Source organism: Antechinus flavipes, chromosome 4 (assembly GCF_016432865.1).
Source record: "Antechinus flavipes isolate AdamAnt ecotype Samford, QLD, Australia chromosome 4, AdamAnt_v2, whole genome shotgun sequence".
Classification (NCBI taxonomy): Eukaryota; Metazoa; Chordata; class Mammalia; order Dasyuromorphia; family Dasyuridae; genus Antechinus; species Antechinus flavipes.
The window spans coordinates 41,228,717-41,243,581 of record NC_067401.1 but is presented as its reverse complement, the minus strand read 5'-3'; the positions used below and the strand labels follow the sequence as shown (position 1 = coordinate 41,243,581).

General features: G+C 47.4%; 3 protein-coding genes across 3 annotated transcripts; 1 reads left to right on the top strand and 2 right to left on the bottom strand.

The window, feature by feature from the left end:
- Nucleotides 1-63: 63 nt before the first annotated feature.
- Nucleotides 64-5,568, bottom strand: PEX11B (peroxisomal biogenesis factor 11 beta). The gene is made up of 4 exons (XM_051992830.1): nucleotides 5,476-5,568; nucleotides 4,560-4,675; nucleotides 2,444-2,645; nucleotides 64-1,279 (listed from the first exon to the last, which is right to left on the bottom strand). The coding sequence occupies exons 1-4, from the start codon at nucleotides 5,529-5,531 to the stop codon at nucleotides 889-891; spliced, it is 765 nt and encodes a 254-aa protein (XP_051848790.1). The 5' UTR covers nucleotides 5,532-5,568; the 3' UTR covers nucleotides 64-888.
- Nucleotides 5,569-5,699: 131 nt separating this feature from the next.
- LOC127559163 (uncharacterized) lies at nucleotides 5,700-7,531 on the top strand. The gene has a single exon (XM_051992828.1). The coding sequence runs from the start codon at nucleotides 5,700-5,702 to the stop codon at nucleotides 6,963-6,965; it is 1,266 nt and encodes a 421-aa protein (XP_051848788.1). The 3' UTR covers nucleotides 6,966-7,531.
- A 3,818-nt stretch (nucleotides 7,532-11,349) lies between these two features.
- Nucleotides 11,350-12,867, bottom strand: RBM8A (RNA binding motif protein 8A). The gene is made up of 6 exons (XM_051992829.1): nucleotides 12,741-12,867; nucleotides 12,481-12,540; nucleotides 12,315-12,392; nucleotides 12,058-12,194; nucleotides 11,652-11,788; nucleotides 11,350-11,542 (listed from the first exon to the last, which is right to left on the bottom strand). The coding sequence occupies exons 1-6, from the start codon at nucleotides 12,805-12,807 to the stop codon at nucleotides 11,497-11,499; spliced, it is 525 nt and encodes a 174-aa protein (XP_051848789.1). The 5' UTR covers nucleotides 12,808-12,867; the 3' UTR covers nucleotides 11,350-11,496.
- Nucleotides 12,868-14,865: the final 1,998 nt, after the last annotated feature.

Sequence of the window (14,865 nt, the reverse complement as noted above, 5' to 3'; positions counted from 1 at the left end):
AGCCTGCAGGGCCAGAGCAGAGGCCACAAAGGGCCCGACTACAGAAGTGACCAAACCAAAGGCCAGTGAGCAAGACTCATCTTTAATTTGCTCCCCTTTGAGTTGGCCAGCCAGCAGGGCTTTGGCCAAAGTTATTTACAGTTTCATTGTACAGTATTTACAATAGGATGCTGAACACAGCATCACGAGAGGGAGATAAAAGAGAGCTGAGAGACAGAAGCCATTACCAAGAGCACAGGAGTGAAGACGGAAAGGGGTAAGTCAAAGGGAGGTGAGATAACAGAGGAGGGAGAAAACCCAACTGGCTAAGGTGACACCATGGGAAACGGGCCGGGAGGAGAGGCTGTTGGGACACTCTCCAACCAAAAGGAGACCAAAGCTCTCAATCTGCCCATCATCCTCTGCACGGAAAGGGAAATGGCTAAGGCATAATGGATCTCTCCTTCCCTCAAGGAAAATATAGCTAATAACTAAATACTGGATGGAGAATGAGGAGGAATTTAATGAGTTTCCAAAACAAATCTGAGACTGGAAAAACAGTAAGAAGATAACCATCAATGTTTGGAACAGTGGTTTTTTTTTTTTTTTTTTCCCCTTTCTTAATGGGGGAATGGGAGGGAGAGAAGGAGGATTTTTATTGATTGAAAAAAATAAAATTTAATTTAAAAATAGAAGACTTAAAAGACATAAAGAATCAGTACAGTAAGAAAGGAAGAGAGTTATCCCATTGAATCCAAGGGCCACCCTTTCCCCCCACTCTTCATCTGTAATTTTCCAAACTTGAGTTGTAACTAAAAGGAAAGACAGGGTGACAATGGAACAACAGAAAGAACCTGCCCCCTCTCCTCATTCCTGGCTCAGATTCTCTTCCACCCTAATATTTTGGTTTTAGGGCTTGAGTCGGAGCCAGGGACAGAGTAGAGTAAGGATAGATAAGATGGAAGACACCAGACCACAGAGCCCCACAACTCCAGGGCCACAACGCCACAGGCCCAGCTTGTCCAGTGGGATGAAGAGATCGCAAGTATTTCTGACCACATCCAGCAGGAGGGGGGGATGGCCTCGTAGCACCCGGGCGAGGAGAAGAACTCGAAGCCGAAGCTGCAGGGCCAGATGGGGCAGACTGCCTCTTGGGTCACCCCCGGATTCGCCACCTCCCAGGTTTCCTGCTGTCGACACCTTCGGTCGACGCCAACAAGCCGAAGACTCCTGCTCCATTAGTAGTCGAATCTCATAGGCATCACGGCTCAAATTCATGATGAGGGAAAATAAGTAATACCTGAAACAGAAGCACAGGATAGAAAGGATCAGTAAGATGGAGGGAAATCAGATCTCAGTGTCCCAGGGAGCAGGTAGTAAACTTCTCTTAATTTGCAAGAAAATCAAATCAGACAATTCCCTAAACATATGCCTTTTCCCCATTATGGAATGTTTTCTTTCTCTTTCAGTACTAATTCAAGTTCCTCTCTACTTTTAAAACCTTACTCCAAATTAAGAAAACTTCAATAATAATCTCACCTAATTTGGCTCACTGCTATCAAAATTTATAGGTCTTTAACAGATGTTGACATAACTGAATTAAAAACCTTAAGGTGAAGGACTTCATCCCTTCTTGTATCTTATTCAACAGCATTTGGTACAGTGCTATATCAAAAATAGAGATTCTTACTGGCACTTCCACACTCAGTCTCTACATTGGCTAATAACTAGAAGTCTGAGAAGAGAGAAGGAATAAGGTGAAAGGGAGACATGTGGAAACAATTGAGACCAGAGATTGAGGACAGGGACAGTGAGAAATGAAAGGCAAAGGGCAATATCATAACCAAACTACACTACCCCCATTTTTTGACTCAATCTCGGATTTCATCAGTTTAAAAAAATCATTGTAGTGAAGATCAATGTAGATCTGCCTCTTCTCTACAACTTCTACCTTACAGAGCAGCCTAAGCACTGAGTGGTAACCTGCAGAGCCTGGGTCACACAACCAGTGTGTCACAGGCCACATTCATATCCAAGTTTTCCAGACTCAAGGTCACTTCGAGGTGCCATAAAACCGACTGTCTTATATTTCATAATAGTAGACATTTTAGGCATTGCCTCATATTGAAAAGAACTTTATACATATTATCTTTTTTCAATCTCATAAAAAATCCTTTTAAGTAAACAGTATTATTGTCCCTGTTTTTACAGTTGAAGAAGCTGTGGTTCAAAGAGATCCGGTGATTTGTACACAGTTGTAGTCAGTAACAGTCACAGCAGGATTTGAATCCAAGGCTTCAGACTCATGAGTCCAGTTCCCTATACCTTCCCCCTTCACACAGTGTCAGAGTAGAAGAATCGAAATGTGGTGTCTGGGGTGGCCAGCTCTTACCAAAGGCTTATTTCCCAAGGTCTTAGAGAGTCCCCAAGTGAGATGAAGTTCAAGGGCAGAGGGGTCTCTAACCTGAATGAACGTTGGGCCCACTTCTCCTGGTCCACAAGGGGTGCCAACCCAGCCTTTCCAGCCCACAAGACATTGTCACAGGCGAAGTACAGGGCTCGATTGAGATGGCTGACAGTGATGCAGAATCGAAGGACGACATCTGACAGATGCACAGCCCGTTTGGCTGACTCGAGGGCATCTGCTGAGTTACCCAGGCGAAGAACTGGATGGGAAAAGGGCAAAGGGACAGATGAGACAGGTGAGGCACATGCAGCAAATAAGGAGAGAGATGAACAAGACAGCCACGGGCAAACAAAACAAGATGGAGGACCAAGTGGGCCAGAGAGCAAGCAATGTTTAGACAAAAGCAAGGGGCAAGCAGAGGGCTGAGGCAGACAAGTTTAGTTTCTTCATCTTTGAAAACCTCAAACTCTAATGGTATCTCCATTTCCCTTTGATTAAGAGGCTTAACCCCTCCCCCATTCCTCTCCTTCCAATCTCCTGCTTGTACTTTGTTTCCTGCCACCTCGACTGTGAAACAAGAACAAGGGAGCAAAGCTATGGCTAGAAGAGCATTTTTAATCAAACAAGGGAGAAAGGTGATCATAAAAGTTAAAGTAGGTCATTCCAATTACATAAAACTTAAAAGTTTTTGCATGAACAATATTGCTAAAAGTAGAAGAGAAGCTACTGACTGGAATAAAAAAATCTTTGCAATACAAAGCTCTGATACAAGTAGCATACAGGAGATAAATAGGGAATTGATATAAATACAGAAGAACATTACCCAACAAATAAGTGGTCAAAGGATATGAAGAGGCAGTTATAAAAGAAGAAATTCAAATTATCAACAAGAATATATGTATTCCAAATCTTTAGTAAGAGAAAGAAGGACTAATTAAAAAATAGGGTCATCTCACAATCAGAGTGGCAAAGGTGACAAAAGACAAAAATGGTAAATCGTTTGTAAAAAGACAGGCACACAAGTCTACTGTTGGTAGAGCTCTGAACTGGTCTGTGTGAGAAAACAATTTGGTATTCTAGCAAACAAGTCACTAACTCGTATGTGCCCTTTAATCCAGTGATACCAGGACTAGATATACATACCAAAGAGGTCAAAGTCAGAGGGAAGACTCCATTCATACAAAAATATTTATAACAGCACTTTTTTGTAGCAGCAAAAAAAAAAATGGAAGAAAATGAGACTGCTGATGAGAGAATAGCTGAACTCAACGTTAAGAATGTAATACTTCAAAAAAGCATTACTTTACTGTAACAAAATCAAAGATGAAGAATTTAGACAAACTTGGGAAGACTCCCATGAACTGAGACAGTATAAAGTCAGGTCACTGACATGATATTTGATGAGGTCTTGAGTAACTAGGTGGGGTTGGCAGAGAGAGCCCTAAGTACTGATAAGAGCACTCCCTAAGGCAAGCAGAGAAGGGCACTGACCGGGAGCACCTCAACCTTACAGAGCCACTCCCCCATAAATCTGCCCTTGGCCTAGGCCATCTCCGCCTAACCCCGTTGGTATCTTTCCCCTATAGCTAACTACCTCTTTTGGGATGCTAAATACTCTTTACGAATTTAGGCTGCCCCCCAACAGCATATCCCCTTGGGGCATATTCCCTTTCTCCAGGTTATCTGAGTTCCCCTGGGGAATTTATCTTTTCCATGGTCACGGTTAAAAACCCTTCCTTGCTGACTATAAGCTCTCCCAAATCTATTTCATCTCTTCATTTTGTCCGTAATCTCTTATCACAAAACTACCTGTTGGCAACGAGAGCGGCCGCTGTGATTTGACCGAACCCCAACAACTGGTGCCTACACTCCTCAACATTTGGTATCTACATCAACCTCATCCATATTGTACAGAACAGCTTAAAACTCTAATCAGGGACTGACAGGAGCCCGCCTGATTCTGAGCGAGGGTGGAATGGAATAAAACGGAAGGTGATGGTTTGTTTTGCTTGGTCAAGGAAATCGTATGAAAAATTCACTTAGGGACAAAGATTTTTTTTTTTAAGTCTCAATAAAACATTTAAAAAGAGATCATGGGTGAAAACACCGGGAGGGGCTGAGAAGGGAAGTCGGTAGCAGTCCCCCTGTCCCGAGGAGGGCACGGGCCACTCACGCTTTCGGCCCAGGCTCAGATGGCCCTCCAACTGCCGGATTTGCTTCTGGAGCTCAGGACTTGCCCCGTGTTTCTGCAGCGCGTGGCCGAGGAGGGAACAGGCATACTGGGCAGCCCTAGGGGAAGGAGAAAGGGGCAGGGGTGGGGAGAGGCTGGCGGGCAACTCCGACCCGCTTCCCGGTTCTGCCCCGCAGGGCGCAGACGAGAGGGGGGTGGGGCTGGGGACTGGAGAAGGTTACAGGGAAGGGGGTGGAGAGCTGGTCGCGAAGAAGGAAATGGACACTGGAAGCAGGGCGTGGGAGGGATAGCCCGCTTCCAATGGAGAGGTGCAGGGGAGTGCTCAGCCCGCGGGCGGAGAGAGCAGTAGCACTGGGGACTCCCGGGGGCGGGGCGGGACTGCGGCGCCCTCCTCCCACGACCCGAGCCGAAGCCCGCTCCGCCCCTTGCGCAGCGGCCGAGCCGGCTCCTTTCTTCCTCCCCGCCCCCAACTCCTCCAGAATCACATGGGCACGAGACCACCTCCCCCCTCCCTCCCCCCAGGCCCAGCAGCGAACAGTAGGACCGGTAGCGAACAGGCAGTTCCGAATGGAAGCCCGCCGCGCAGCCACCCATACACACGCACACATACAGACACCACACACACACACACAACGAGCAGGGTCCGAGCCCCCCACGGAGGGGAGCCTGGTTATCGGAATCTCCACCCGTCTCTGTCCTCCCCTCAACCCATGCCTCAGTTTCCCCATCTGTCCTGCGGGCGGAAACGACTCATCCCCTCACAACTCGCCCCGCGCACTCGCTTAGGGGTCGGTCTCTCCCGGCCTCCGTACCCGGGGCTGACCCTTTCTGACCCCCGTAGCCCGAGCTGACCGCAAAGCTGTCTGCCCCCGCTCGCGCCACCGGATCCCGCTCGCACCTGCACAGGCGCTCCCGGGCTTGGCTCTGAGCACTGAAGCGGACCCAGCCGTCCATCCCAGCGGCACCAAGGTCCACTAACTGGCTCTGTGGCCTCGTCCTGCCCGGTTGGGCCCAGGATCCTTTCCCCTTCCCACGCCCACCTCCGCAGAGCCCGACGGCACCGCGCGAGGGACAAACTGGGGAGCGAAGCAAAGCGCGCGGAGGCCCCGCCCCTCGGAGCTGATGCCGGGCGGGGACCTGCCGGGGCCCGGCATCTCCGCCCTCACTTCGGCTGCTCCCCGAGAGTCAAGCACGACAGGAGTCACAGTCATTCCCACAGATTCTCCCGCGCCACTGGGACGGGAACGACTCCCAGAGCGATTCCGGGGGCCCCTGCAGCAGCCGCAGCCTTTAAATGTACTGCTCCCAGGAAGGGAGGGGCGGGACCGAGGGGGCGGGGGCTGGATGGGGGCGGGGCCTCGAGAGGCTGGCGCGCTGAACAGCAGCCGCAGTGACCTCCAGCAGTGGAGCGGGCGCTGTACAGCTGCATTCCCGGGACTGGATATCGGAGAGCCTCTGGGTCAGCCCGTCCTGGCCGCGGAGCCGGGAAGCCCCTTGCGGGTCGGACAAGTGGACCCTGAGTTCTGGAAAGCTGGGTGGCGCGAGACACGCGACAACTCCCTGGGGCAAAGATGGAAAGGGTCCCGGAGGCTGACCACGGATGCCGTCGGAGACCATGATGACCGGCATCAGCCCCTGGCCTGGAAGGGATGGGCTGCGCGAGTTGGCGGCTTTCCCCCTACAGCTATGTCCACGGGCAATGACACAGGCTGGGGCTCTTCTGTGGGAGAGGAGGCCTGGGCGGGGACGGGGGTCGAGGTGGAGGAGTCTGCGCTTCCCACCTTCTCAACCGCGGCCAAGGTCCGAGTAGGAGTGACCGCTGCCCTGTTCCTGTCATCGGCTGCAGGGAATCTGGCGGTGCTGTGGTCCGTGACACGGCCGAGATCCAGTCGACTCCGCCCCTCTCCGGTCCGCCGACTTTTTGGCCACTTAGCCGCTGCAGACTTACTGGTCACTTTCGTGGTCATGCCGCTGGACGCTGCGTGGAATGCCACGGTCCAGTGGCTCGCCGGAGATGTTGCTTGCCGAATACTCATGTTCCTGAAACTGCTGGCCATGTACGCCGCTGCTTTTCTGCCTGTGGTCATTGGACTTGACCGCCAGGCTGCTGTGCTCCATCCTCTTGGACCCCGAGGGGGTGGGCGAAAGCTGCTGGGGACGGCCTGGGGGCTTAGTTTTCTGCTTGCACTGCCCCAGGTGAGTGACCAAAGGAGTCCAGGTATTAATCTACCTCGGGAACTCGCGGAAAAGATCTCTTACCGCCTCTTTGCTCCGCAGCTTTTATTTACACACAATTTGCATAAAATTGACACGCAGAGTTGCCCCGCCCACCTCTTGAAAGTCTATCAGCTCAAGTCGGTTTATCATTTTTCTCTCACCTTCGCGTGAGTTCAGGAAACCCGTTTTTTCTCCTCTCACTTTCCCTCTAGCTCCGCCGGTAACGAGGAGCGGCTATAGCAGCTAGAAATAAGAAAGTGAAGTGAAGGAAGGAAGCTAATTGAAATCTTGATACGCAAATTTATGGTGCATAGCTGAACCTGAATGCTTCAGACCCTTCTGAAGATATCTTAAATCAACTTGGGAGCTTTAAAATTTTAGGGGGAGGGGGAAAACTAAACAAAGCAAAAAGACCCTTTAGCTAAAATAAATAAAATTAGTTAACCAGCTTCTACTTGCGGACAGACCAGAAAAAAGTTAGGATTCTTCATTTTGGAAGTAGTCTGAAGGAAAAAAAAACCTCATTTACAATTACTGCACTTTAAGATTAAGAGAATACTTTATATACTTATTTGAATCTCACAACAGCACTGAGTTAGGTGGTGAATTTGATGTTTATTAATAAATGCATGCTAAATGAATCTTCCCATTTTACAAGAAGGGAAAGTAACGCTCACAAGTATTAAGTTGATTTCCTCTAGTTCACACAGCCAATAAATGAAAAGCCTGAACAAACATCCAAGTTTTCTGATTCTAAACGTGCTATTTTTACTGCGGTAAAGGGATTTAAATCTACAAAATCATTAAAAGTCACTAATTTCCAAAATCTAGAAACTAGGTGGCATCTCAGATCTTGCAAGGATAATGGGAATACTGAAAGCAATTCTAATTATGGCTTTAAGACAAGTACTTTACTTTTGAATAGTCAGCATTCCAAATAAATCCTTAATTGTAAAGAAACCCATTGCTACAACAGGAGCAGTGTTTTTTCTTTTTTATAAAGTCAAACTTATGTACTGTAATTATCGACAAATCAATCATAGTAATTTTAGAGGTAGAAGTAGAATAGCAAAAAGGGATGCTTTGTCAGTTCCAAGGTACCTGGATAATTGTTAGAGGGTTTTTTTTTTTTTTTTGCTATAAGTTTTAAAGTAATTTTTAAATAAAATTTGACATTTAAAAATGTGTTGGTGTTTTAGAGTTTAATATGTATATCATGTTAAAAGTAATTAAAATGATTACTTTCTTACATTTATTAAGTTTCCAGGTGCCTGCAACATTTAGAAGGGGGTTCAGCAAAAGGGATTATGCAGGTATTGAAAGATTTCTTCTAACTTGATGTGACTTTGGGTAAGTCACTTTATCTCTGGATCTGAATTGCGTCCTCTAAAAAATGAAGGAGTCAGCCTAGTCTCTAAAGTCCCTTCCTGCTATAGGATTATATGAATCTGTTCATTGTGCAGAGGAAAGACTAAAAATCCTAGGACAGTGGGCAAATCTAGTTGCTATGGATTGCTTGGAGCCTTGATCTACTCTTAGAACATAGAGAAGGGTTAAACATGAGTTCATTCAGATTTACCCCAAATAATTTTCTACATACCCATTGGCAGCTATAGAAGAAACTAATATAGTTTGTAAAACTTGTGGGTTTTCATTTTCAACTTATTGAAGGGTTAGATCTCTGATCATTTGACTCTCCCCATTCTTTCCTCTTTTAAGGGTATTTTTTGAACTTTTTCAGAAAGCAGAATAAGAAAACTAAATGCTCAGGGGAAAAAAGAATAATCCATTTTTAGGTTTGTTTTCGCATTGATTATATAATTTAATGCCTAGAACTGTCCTGTAAATAGCCTAGGTTTTAGTTTGCTGGTCTGAGTCAACTCTTAATTTTCTTCTCAGCTATGCCATTGAGATTATGGGCAAGTGTTATTAACTTGTGCTACTTATTTCAGTTGTTTTGAGGGAAATGATTTGGTGATTTTTTAAAAAGTTGATATTACATATCCATTTACAATTTACTTTCCTTTTAAACCCCATGAGCTAGAAGGTACAGGTATTGGTCTCATTTTACATTCAACAATCTGAGAGGTTCCGATCTGTCCAAAGGTTTATATGGGCAGGAGGGGAGATGGACATACTCGTTTATAGCTATTATCATTTTACATCTGAGGCAGAGAGGTTGTGACTTGCTGGGGGCCAATTAAGTGTTAGAGGCTGGGTTAGCATTTGAACAAATTTGGATATTAACTTGTAGAGACAGAATGGAAATTCTGTCTTCTGATCCCTGGTCCAGTGTCCCATCATGACTTTAACATTTTTCTACTTCTCCATATCCAGTCAGCTCAGAATAGGTCAAAGTTCCAAGCAATTGATAACACTTCAGCTACTGACTATCCTCCTCTATGTGATATTTCCTCCCTTTCTGCTGAAACTACCTCCAAACATGACTTAAATCATTCCTTTAAGTGGCAGGTACTTTTGTTTCCAGTTGCTGGGGTGAAAGCCAACAACCCTGGAGTCTCCAAACAAAAACATGCAAATAAGCCAACACAGCATTTTTTTAAATGTCAATTTTTATTAATACTTTCAATATTTACAATAGACAAGTTCTTGCTCAAACATCTTGGTGAATAGATCAACTGTTTAAGTGGGTTTCTGAACAGCACCCTTTATACAATATTTCTTGTTCAAACAGAGTTTATTTTGTCCACACAGTGAATATTAGCACCATGGGTTGTTGGCTAGATGGCTAAAAAGAAAAAAAAAGTCTTCCTCATAGGGTCAGATGGTATTAAAATAATACAGCTAAGTTTATGCACACACAAGCCTCTTAAATAGATGGTTATACTCCAGCTAGTTTCTGTTGTGATTGGCATCATGGATATTGTTGCCCTAACCAACACTGCCCCTGTGTGGTCGGGTGAGGGGGGTGGCAGTGGGGAATCTTATGACCTAAGAAGGTGGAAGTCTCTTGTTTTGTACTCCACCCATTTCAGCTGTTCCTGTTTCATACTGTCCGCCGTGCTGGCCCAGTCCCCTTCATTCAGTGTGTCACCAAAGGAAGCTTCAAGGCCCGATGGCAAGAAATCGCCTATAACCTCTTCACCTTCTGTGGGCTCTTCCTGATACCTCTGATAGCCATGGCCATCTGCTATGGCCGGATTGTATTCAGTGTGTCCAGGCATCGAACAGGGAAAAGGGAGCATGGTGAGACTCCAATTCCTAGAGCCTGATCCTCATTTCCCAATCTCCACCATGAAAATCTCCCTGCCTTTAGCTCATAGTGAGATCCTTATCACAAAAGTACTATTTCACTCCAGCCCATTGCTATGGGGGAAATCAGTCAAGTCCAAAAAGGCCTAATTGTATCTGGTCCTTTGAAACCAAGGTCACAGGGTTTTAGCAGGTGATGATACATGTCACCCACCACCATCTCCATTGACCCTGGATAAGGGTTAGAATGGAGGGGGAAAAGATTGGGGCTGGATGGATAACTTTATATTCTAAAGCAGTACCCCATACTCTGGCCTGAAGTCCCTCCCTCAGCATGTGTCACCTCTCTAAACTCCATCTGGAAAGGTGATTCATACCCTCAGTGAGGTGTTTGTGCATGTACAAGGACAATAGTATTCATATGAGCTTCAAAAAGAACTGCAATATACATCTATCCATCTGCCTCTTTCCATCAGCTTGCCTCATGCTCACCTAGTGCCTAGAAAGGGAATTGACAATTATTCATCTCTAACTCCCCAGCCCCTGCTGGTCAGTTCGATCTTCGCCGTTCCTTTGACAATCGTCCCCGTGTTCGGCTTCGGGCCCTTCGACTATCCTTACTTGTCCTGCTGACCTTCGTTATCTGTTGGACACCTTACTACCTGCTGGGTCTGTGGTACTGGTTCTCTCCCAGCATGCTAAGCAACGTCCCTCCCAGTCTCAGCCACATTCTGTTTCTCTTTGGTCTCCTCAATGCTCCCCTGGACCCTTTACTCTATGGGGCCTTTACCCTTGGCTGTAGGAAAGGGCACCAGGAACTTGTTATAGATTCTTCCCGGGGGCAAAGGAGTTCTTGGAGAGTCCCTCAAAAAGCAGTCCAGGCACCTAGGCAGCTGGAAGTGAGCACTGAGGTTAGTGGGAAGACAGGAAAAATGGAGGAGACATCTCTATAACTCTTGCTGAGATCCTTTTTCTTCACTCTATCCCCAGGCTTCCAACCACAAAATTTTAAAAAGTTAACTTTTTTTTTTTAATCCCTACCATATCCCTATAGCCACTCCCATTCCTCAACCACCTACCCCAGCCAAACAGAAAATATGGAGGGCACAAAAGAGTCACCTGGGTGGAGAAGATTCTTCTTCCACCCCTAGTAAGGGAAAGAATAAGAACATTCTAGGCTTCAGTAATTCAATACTTGAGAGAATATCACTGATATTCCCCTAATTGTTACAGCACATTTCACTCCCTTAGCTGGAAGAATGGGTTTTTACTACTTAAAAGAGTCAGAAAAAGTCTGTGTTGCCTCCCTAGCTTTTTACCTTATATGTTTGACTCTCACATATAGAAAAGAAAACTAAACTGTTTATTCACAACGCAAAAGAAACACTTAAGGAGGCGAAGAATAAATCAGAGTCCCATCCCAGGCCCTTTACTCCAAGGCTGGATGTGGATAAACTGATCCTCTGGAGGGAACATCTGAGCAGGGCTGTCAGCGCCGCCTCCGGTCTGGACTCCTGCTTCGCCTTCGCCCACCTCTTCAAAGAAAAGGAAGGAGAGTCAGTCCATCAGGATGACTAGATAATGAACCCAATATTGTTCTACTTTTCTCATCTGCATACCTCCAACCCCTTGGTCCTTCCTTACCTCCTTTTGCCTTTGGGTGGCCCTCGAACAAAACACCAATCCACACTTATTGGCTGCCCCATCATATCCTGGCCATTGAGTCCCTCCATGGCTGCCTGGGCCTCTTTGTAAGTTTCATATTCTACTAGCGTATACCCCTTGGGGAAAGAGAAAAAACTATCAGACATCCCACAGCCACCCAAAGCACGGTGAGAAATCCCTGGCATTCTTCCTCAACCCTAAACTCGGATTAATTATCACGCACACCAGACCTGTAAGCTTCCATTTAATGAATGCACTGCATGAACTGACCCCAACTGTGTTCCTGTCGTTTGTTACACGGTCTGCTGGGCTGCCTATGACTAACTTTCAGGGATGCACCGTTTGGGGGTTGCCCAGCCCGCAGCTGCACAAACTCCCCCCTTACTTTGAGGTACCCCGTGCGCCGGTCCAGGTTGAGGTGGATATTCTTGATTTCCCCATACTCCGCAAATTTGTCGTGAATGTCTTCTTCAGTGGCCTCCTCGTGCACGCCGGTCACAAAGAGAATCCAACCCTCCACCGCTGGGGGTCAGAGCACCAAAGGGGGGAACGTCAGAGTCTAAGCTGCTCTGGGGAGGTCTGCTCCCCCAGACGCCCCGCCCCCATCCCAGGGGTTGTCCCTCCCCACCTCCTGTCACTCACAGCGCTGAGGCCCTGGCTCATCTCCATCCTGCTCCACACTGTCATAGTCCTCCCGCATTCGGGCCCGGGATCCTTCCTCTGTAAGCACAGGCAGCGCGTTTCAGAAAAACAGGTGGGCCTTCCCGCGGCCCAATGCCGACCCCGCGCCCTCCTACCCCGGCCTCACCTGAACCGAAGCCTCGACCCTTGCGTTTCTTGGCCTTTTCCTTCAGTTTGTGAATACTCTCTGGAGGGAGGGAAAAGCTGGGTCAGGGAAGGCGGACCGAGTTCCCGCCTGGGAAAGGGGCGCGGGGCCTCCCATGGCTAAGGCCGGTGGCCCGGCCCGGCCTCCCTCCCTCCGGGACTGCTAAGGAAGACAGACTTGCCTCCCAACATCTCCCCATCCGAGGCCCGGCCCCTCGCGCCCTCTGCCCATCAGCTCCGCACCGTCCCCATCCTCGTCCATAGCGAAGTCTTCGCCTCCGGCCTCATGAAGATCCAGTACGTCTGCCATCTTGAACAGTTCTCAGGCTCCTCCGAGCGGTTCTGCAGCAAGGCACGGTGGGAAACAATGGCAGGGAAAAGAAACGCCCCACGAGTTGTTGTTGACTGTTTGGATGGCCAATGAGATGACTCGAGTCTAAGATTCTCTCTTCTCTTTGGTTGAGAGGCAGCACGCTTACGTAAGTCCAGCAGCCTCCGGGGTAGAGGATTAGGAGAGGCGGGATCCGGAGGAGAGGGTTTCCGGGGAAGGAGGGCTGGAGAGCAGATCACGTGGTTGGGACGGGGATAGGCCTCGGCCGCGCCTGCGCCTGCCGATCCCTGTGCCCCGCCTCCTTCCCAGACTTCAAGTTCTTGATGGCCGGAGTTTGCCGCCTTCCGCCGCTCCAGGCACCTCCGGCTTCTTTTGCCTTTTCTGCGGTTCTTCGCTTGGTGGCGCTCTCCTTTCTTCTGTCCTGAAAGATCCAAGGGGCGTAAGAGGGCGCCCTCTTCATTTCGGAGCCCACTCTCCTGCCAACAAGCTTCTTTCTTCGCCAAAGAAAGGGGCGCACACTTCCCAGCTCCCGCGTAGTGGCGCGGCGGGGGTACCGAGGGGCCGCGGGTCTCGGTAGTCCAGGTGGGCCCCAGCGCGACTTGGAAAAGAAGCTCGCGGTCCCAGTGACTTCCTCATGTAACCTAGAACTTTCTCCTGTGGGGTACCCCTAAAGGGGTGGGTGGTGGTCTCAAACTGAAATGGACAAAGGACTGGCCTCCCCTCCCCTCCCTCAGTCTTAGGTTAAAGGGCAGAGAAAGGTCTGCTCAGCCAGATTAAAGGAGGTGTTTTGCACTTCAAAGTGCCTGCTCAACTTTGAGGGGTATCTGTTCGATAACCCTGACCTATAAACTATGTTAAACATCTGCCATTGTATCTTTTGTCCTGTAAAGTCGAGTCACTGTTTAATGTCAGAATGTAACAAGCCGAACAGAAATGCTTAATAAGGCTGTCCCTACTTCAGTTGGGCACGGAACCATGCCGGAATCCTCCTGGAGGTCCATCCTGGCCATGCACACCATGTAGGCCAGTTACAAATAAATTATTTCTGAATTATGAATTACTATGGCTGTCTTGAATTTTATTGCCTGGGCTATTTCAAAACTACTTACTTGGCCTTGGAGTCTTTTCACTTGTGATTCTACCACACTCTTTCTCCCAAGCCCAAACTTCATCCCTTTCCCTGCTCAGTTGATTCTACATTTGTTTTCCTCGATTTTCTTCTTCCTTTCGGGATTAACTCGGCTACCACACCTCTTCTTCTCAAATCCTCATCTTTGTCAACAATTTCTCCTTTGGCTCCAAATATAAACACCTCAATTCAAGTTACATATCTACTCTCGAGAGCATCTAAAAAGATAGGCCATCAAGATTTAGAATTCCTAGCATTTTGCAGATTTAAAAAAACGGAAATGACTTTTGGCAATGGAGTCCCCATCCATACTACTAAAAAGGGTCTATGATCACTATTGAGCCTCTGATAGATTTCTATTGCAATTCTTTAGCAATTGATACTTGGTATCTTCTGGCCCCTTTGTGATACTCGCTCTTTTCATTTTCCTACTTGGACTCTTTTTCCTGGGTCCTCATCCATCACCATGAATACCATCGGTCTTCATTCCCTTTTGCATCTAGCATAGGCTGTCTTTCTAATATTCTTTCCTTTGGGAATTTCATTTATTCCAATTACTTCAGTCATCTTATCCGAGCAGAAGTCTCCCAAACTATTTTCAGCCTTTCTGCTTGCTCTTCTGTCCTGTTTTTCTGTGTTCTTAGTTGATGTCTCCATTTGATTGAACTTTAGAATTGATTGTATAACATAGGAGACCATCCAGCAGAGAGCAGAATAGGTGCTGTGCTCTAGGAGCAAAGCAGAATTGAATTAGCTCAGAAGAAACTCAGAGGTTCTCCAAGTTAGAGAATCCATCTCAAATGTTCATAGGGACTGTTTGTCAGACCTGTAGCAGAGCATTCCAAGCTCTTGGTTTTTCAGTCACAGTGGACACTCTATAACAACTCTAATATAGTGATATTTTGGTC

Coding starts and splice junctions, on each gene's coding strand:
- LOC127559163 (XM_051992828.1), top strand. CDS start 5,700: ATGCCGGGCGGGGACCTGCCGGGGCCCGGCATCTCCGCCCTCACTTCG.
- PEX11B (XM_051992830.1), bottom strand. CDS start 5,531: ATGGACGGCTGGGTCCGCTTCAGTGCTCAGAGCCAAGCCCGGGAGCGC. Junction 2,646..4,559: donor TCTGAGCCTGGGCCGAAAGC/GTGAGTGGCCCG, acceptor TTTCCCATCCAG/TTCTTCGCCTGGGTAACTCA. Junction 1,280..2,443: donor TGGGCCCAACGTTCATTCAG/GTTAGAGACCCC, acceptor CTTCTGTTTCAG/GTATTACTTATTTTCCCTCA.
- RBM8A (XM_051992829.1), bottom strand. CDS start 12,807: ATGGCAGACGTACTGGATCTTCATGAGGCCGGAGGCGAAGACTTCGCT. Junction 12,393..12,480: donor GGGTCGAGGCTTCGGTTCAG/GTGAGGCCGGGG, acceptor CTGTGCTTACAG/AGGAAGGATCCCGGGCCCGA. Junction 11,543..11,651: donor CCACCCAAAGGCAAAAGGAG/GTAAGGAAGGAC, acceptor TTTTCTTTGAAG/AGGTGGGCGAAGGCGAAGCA.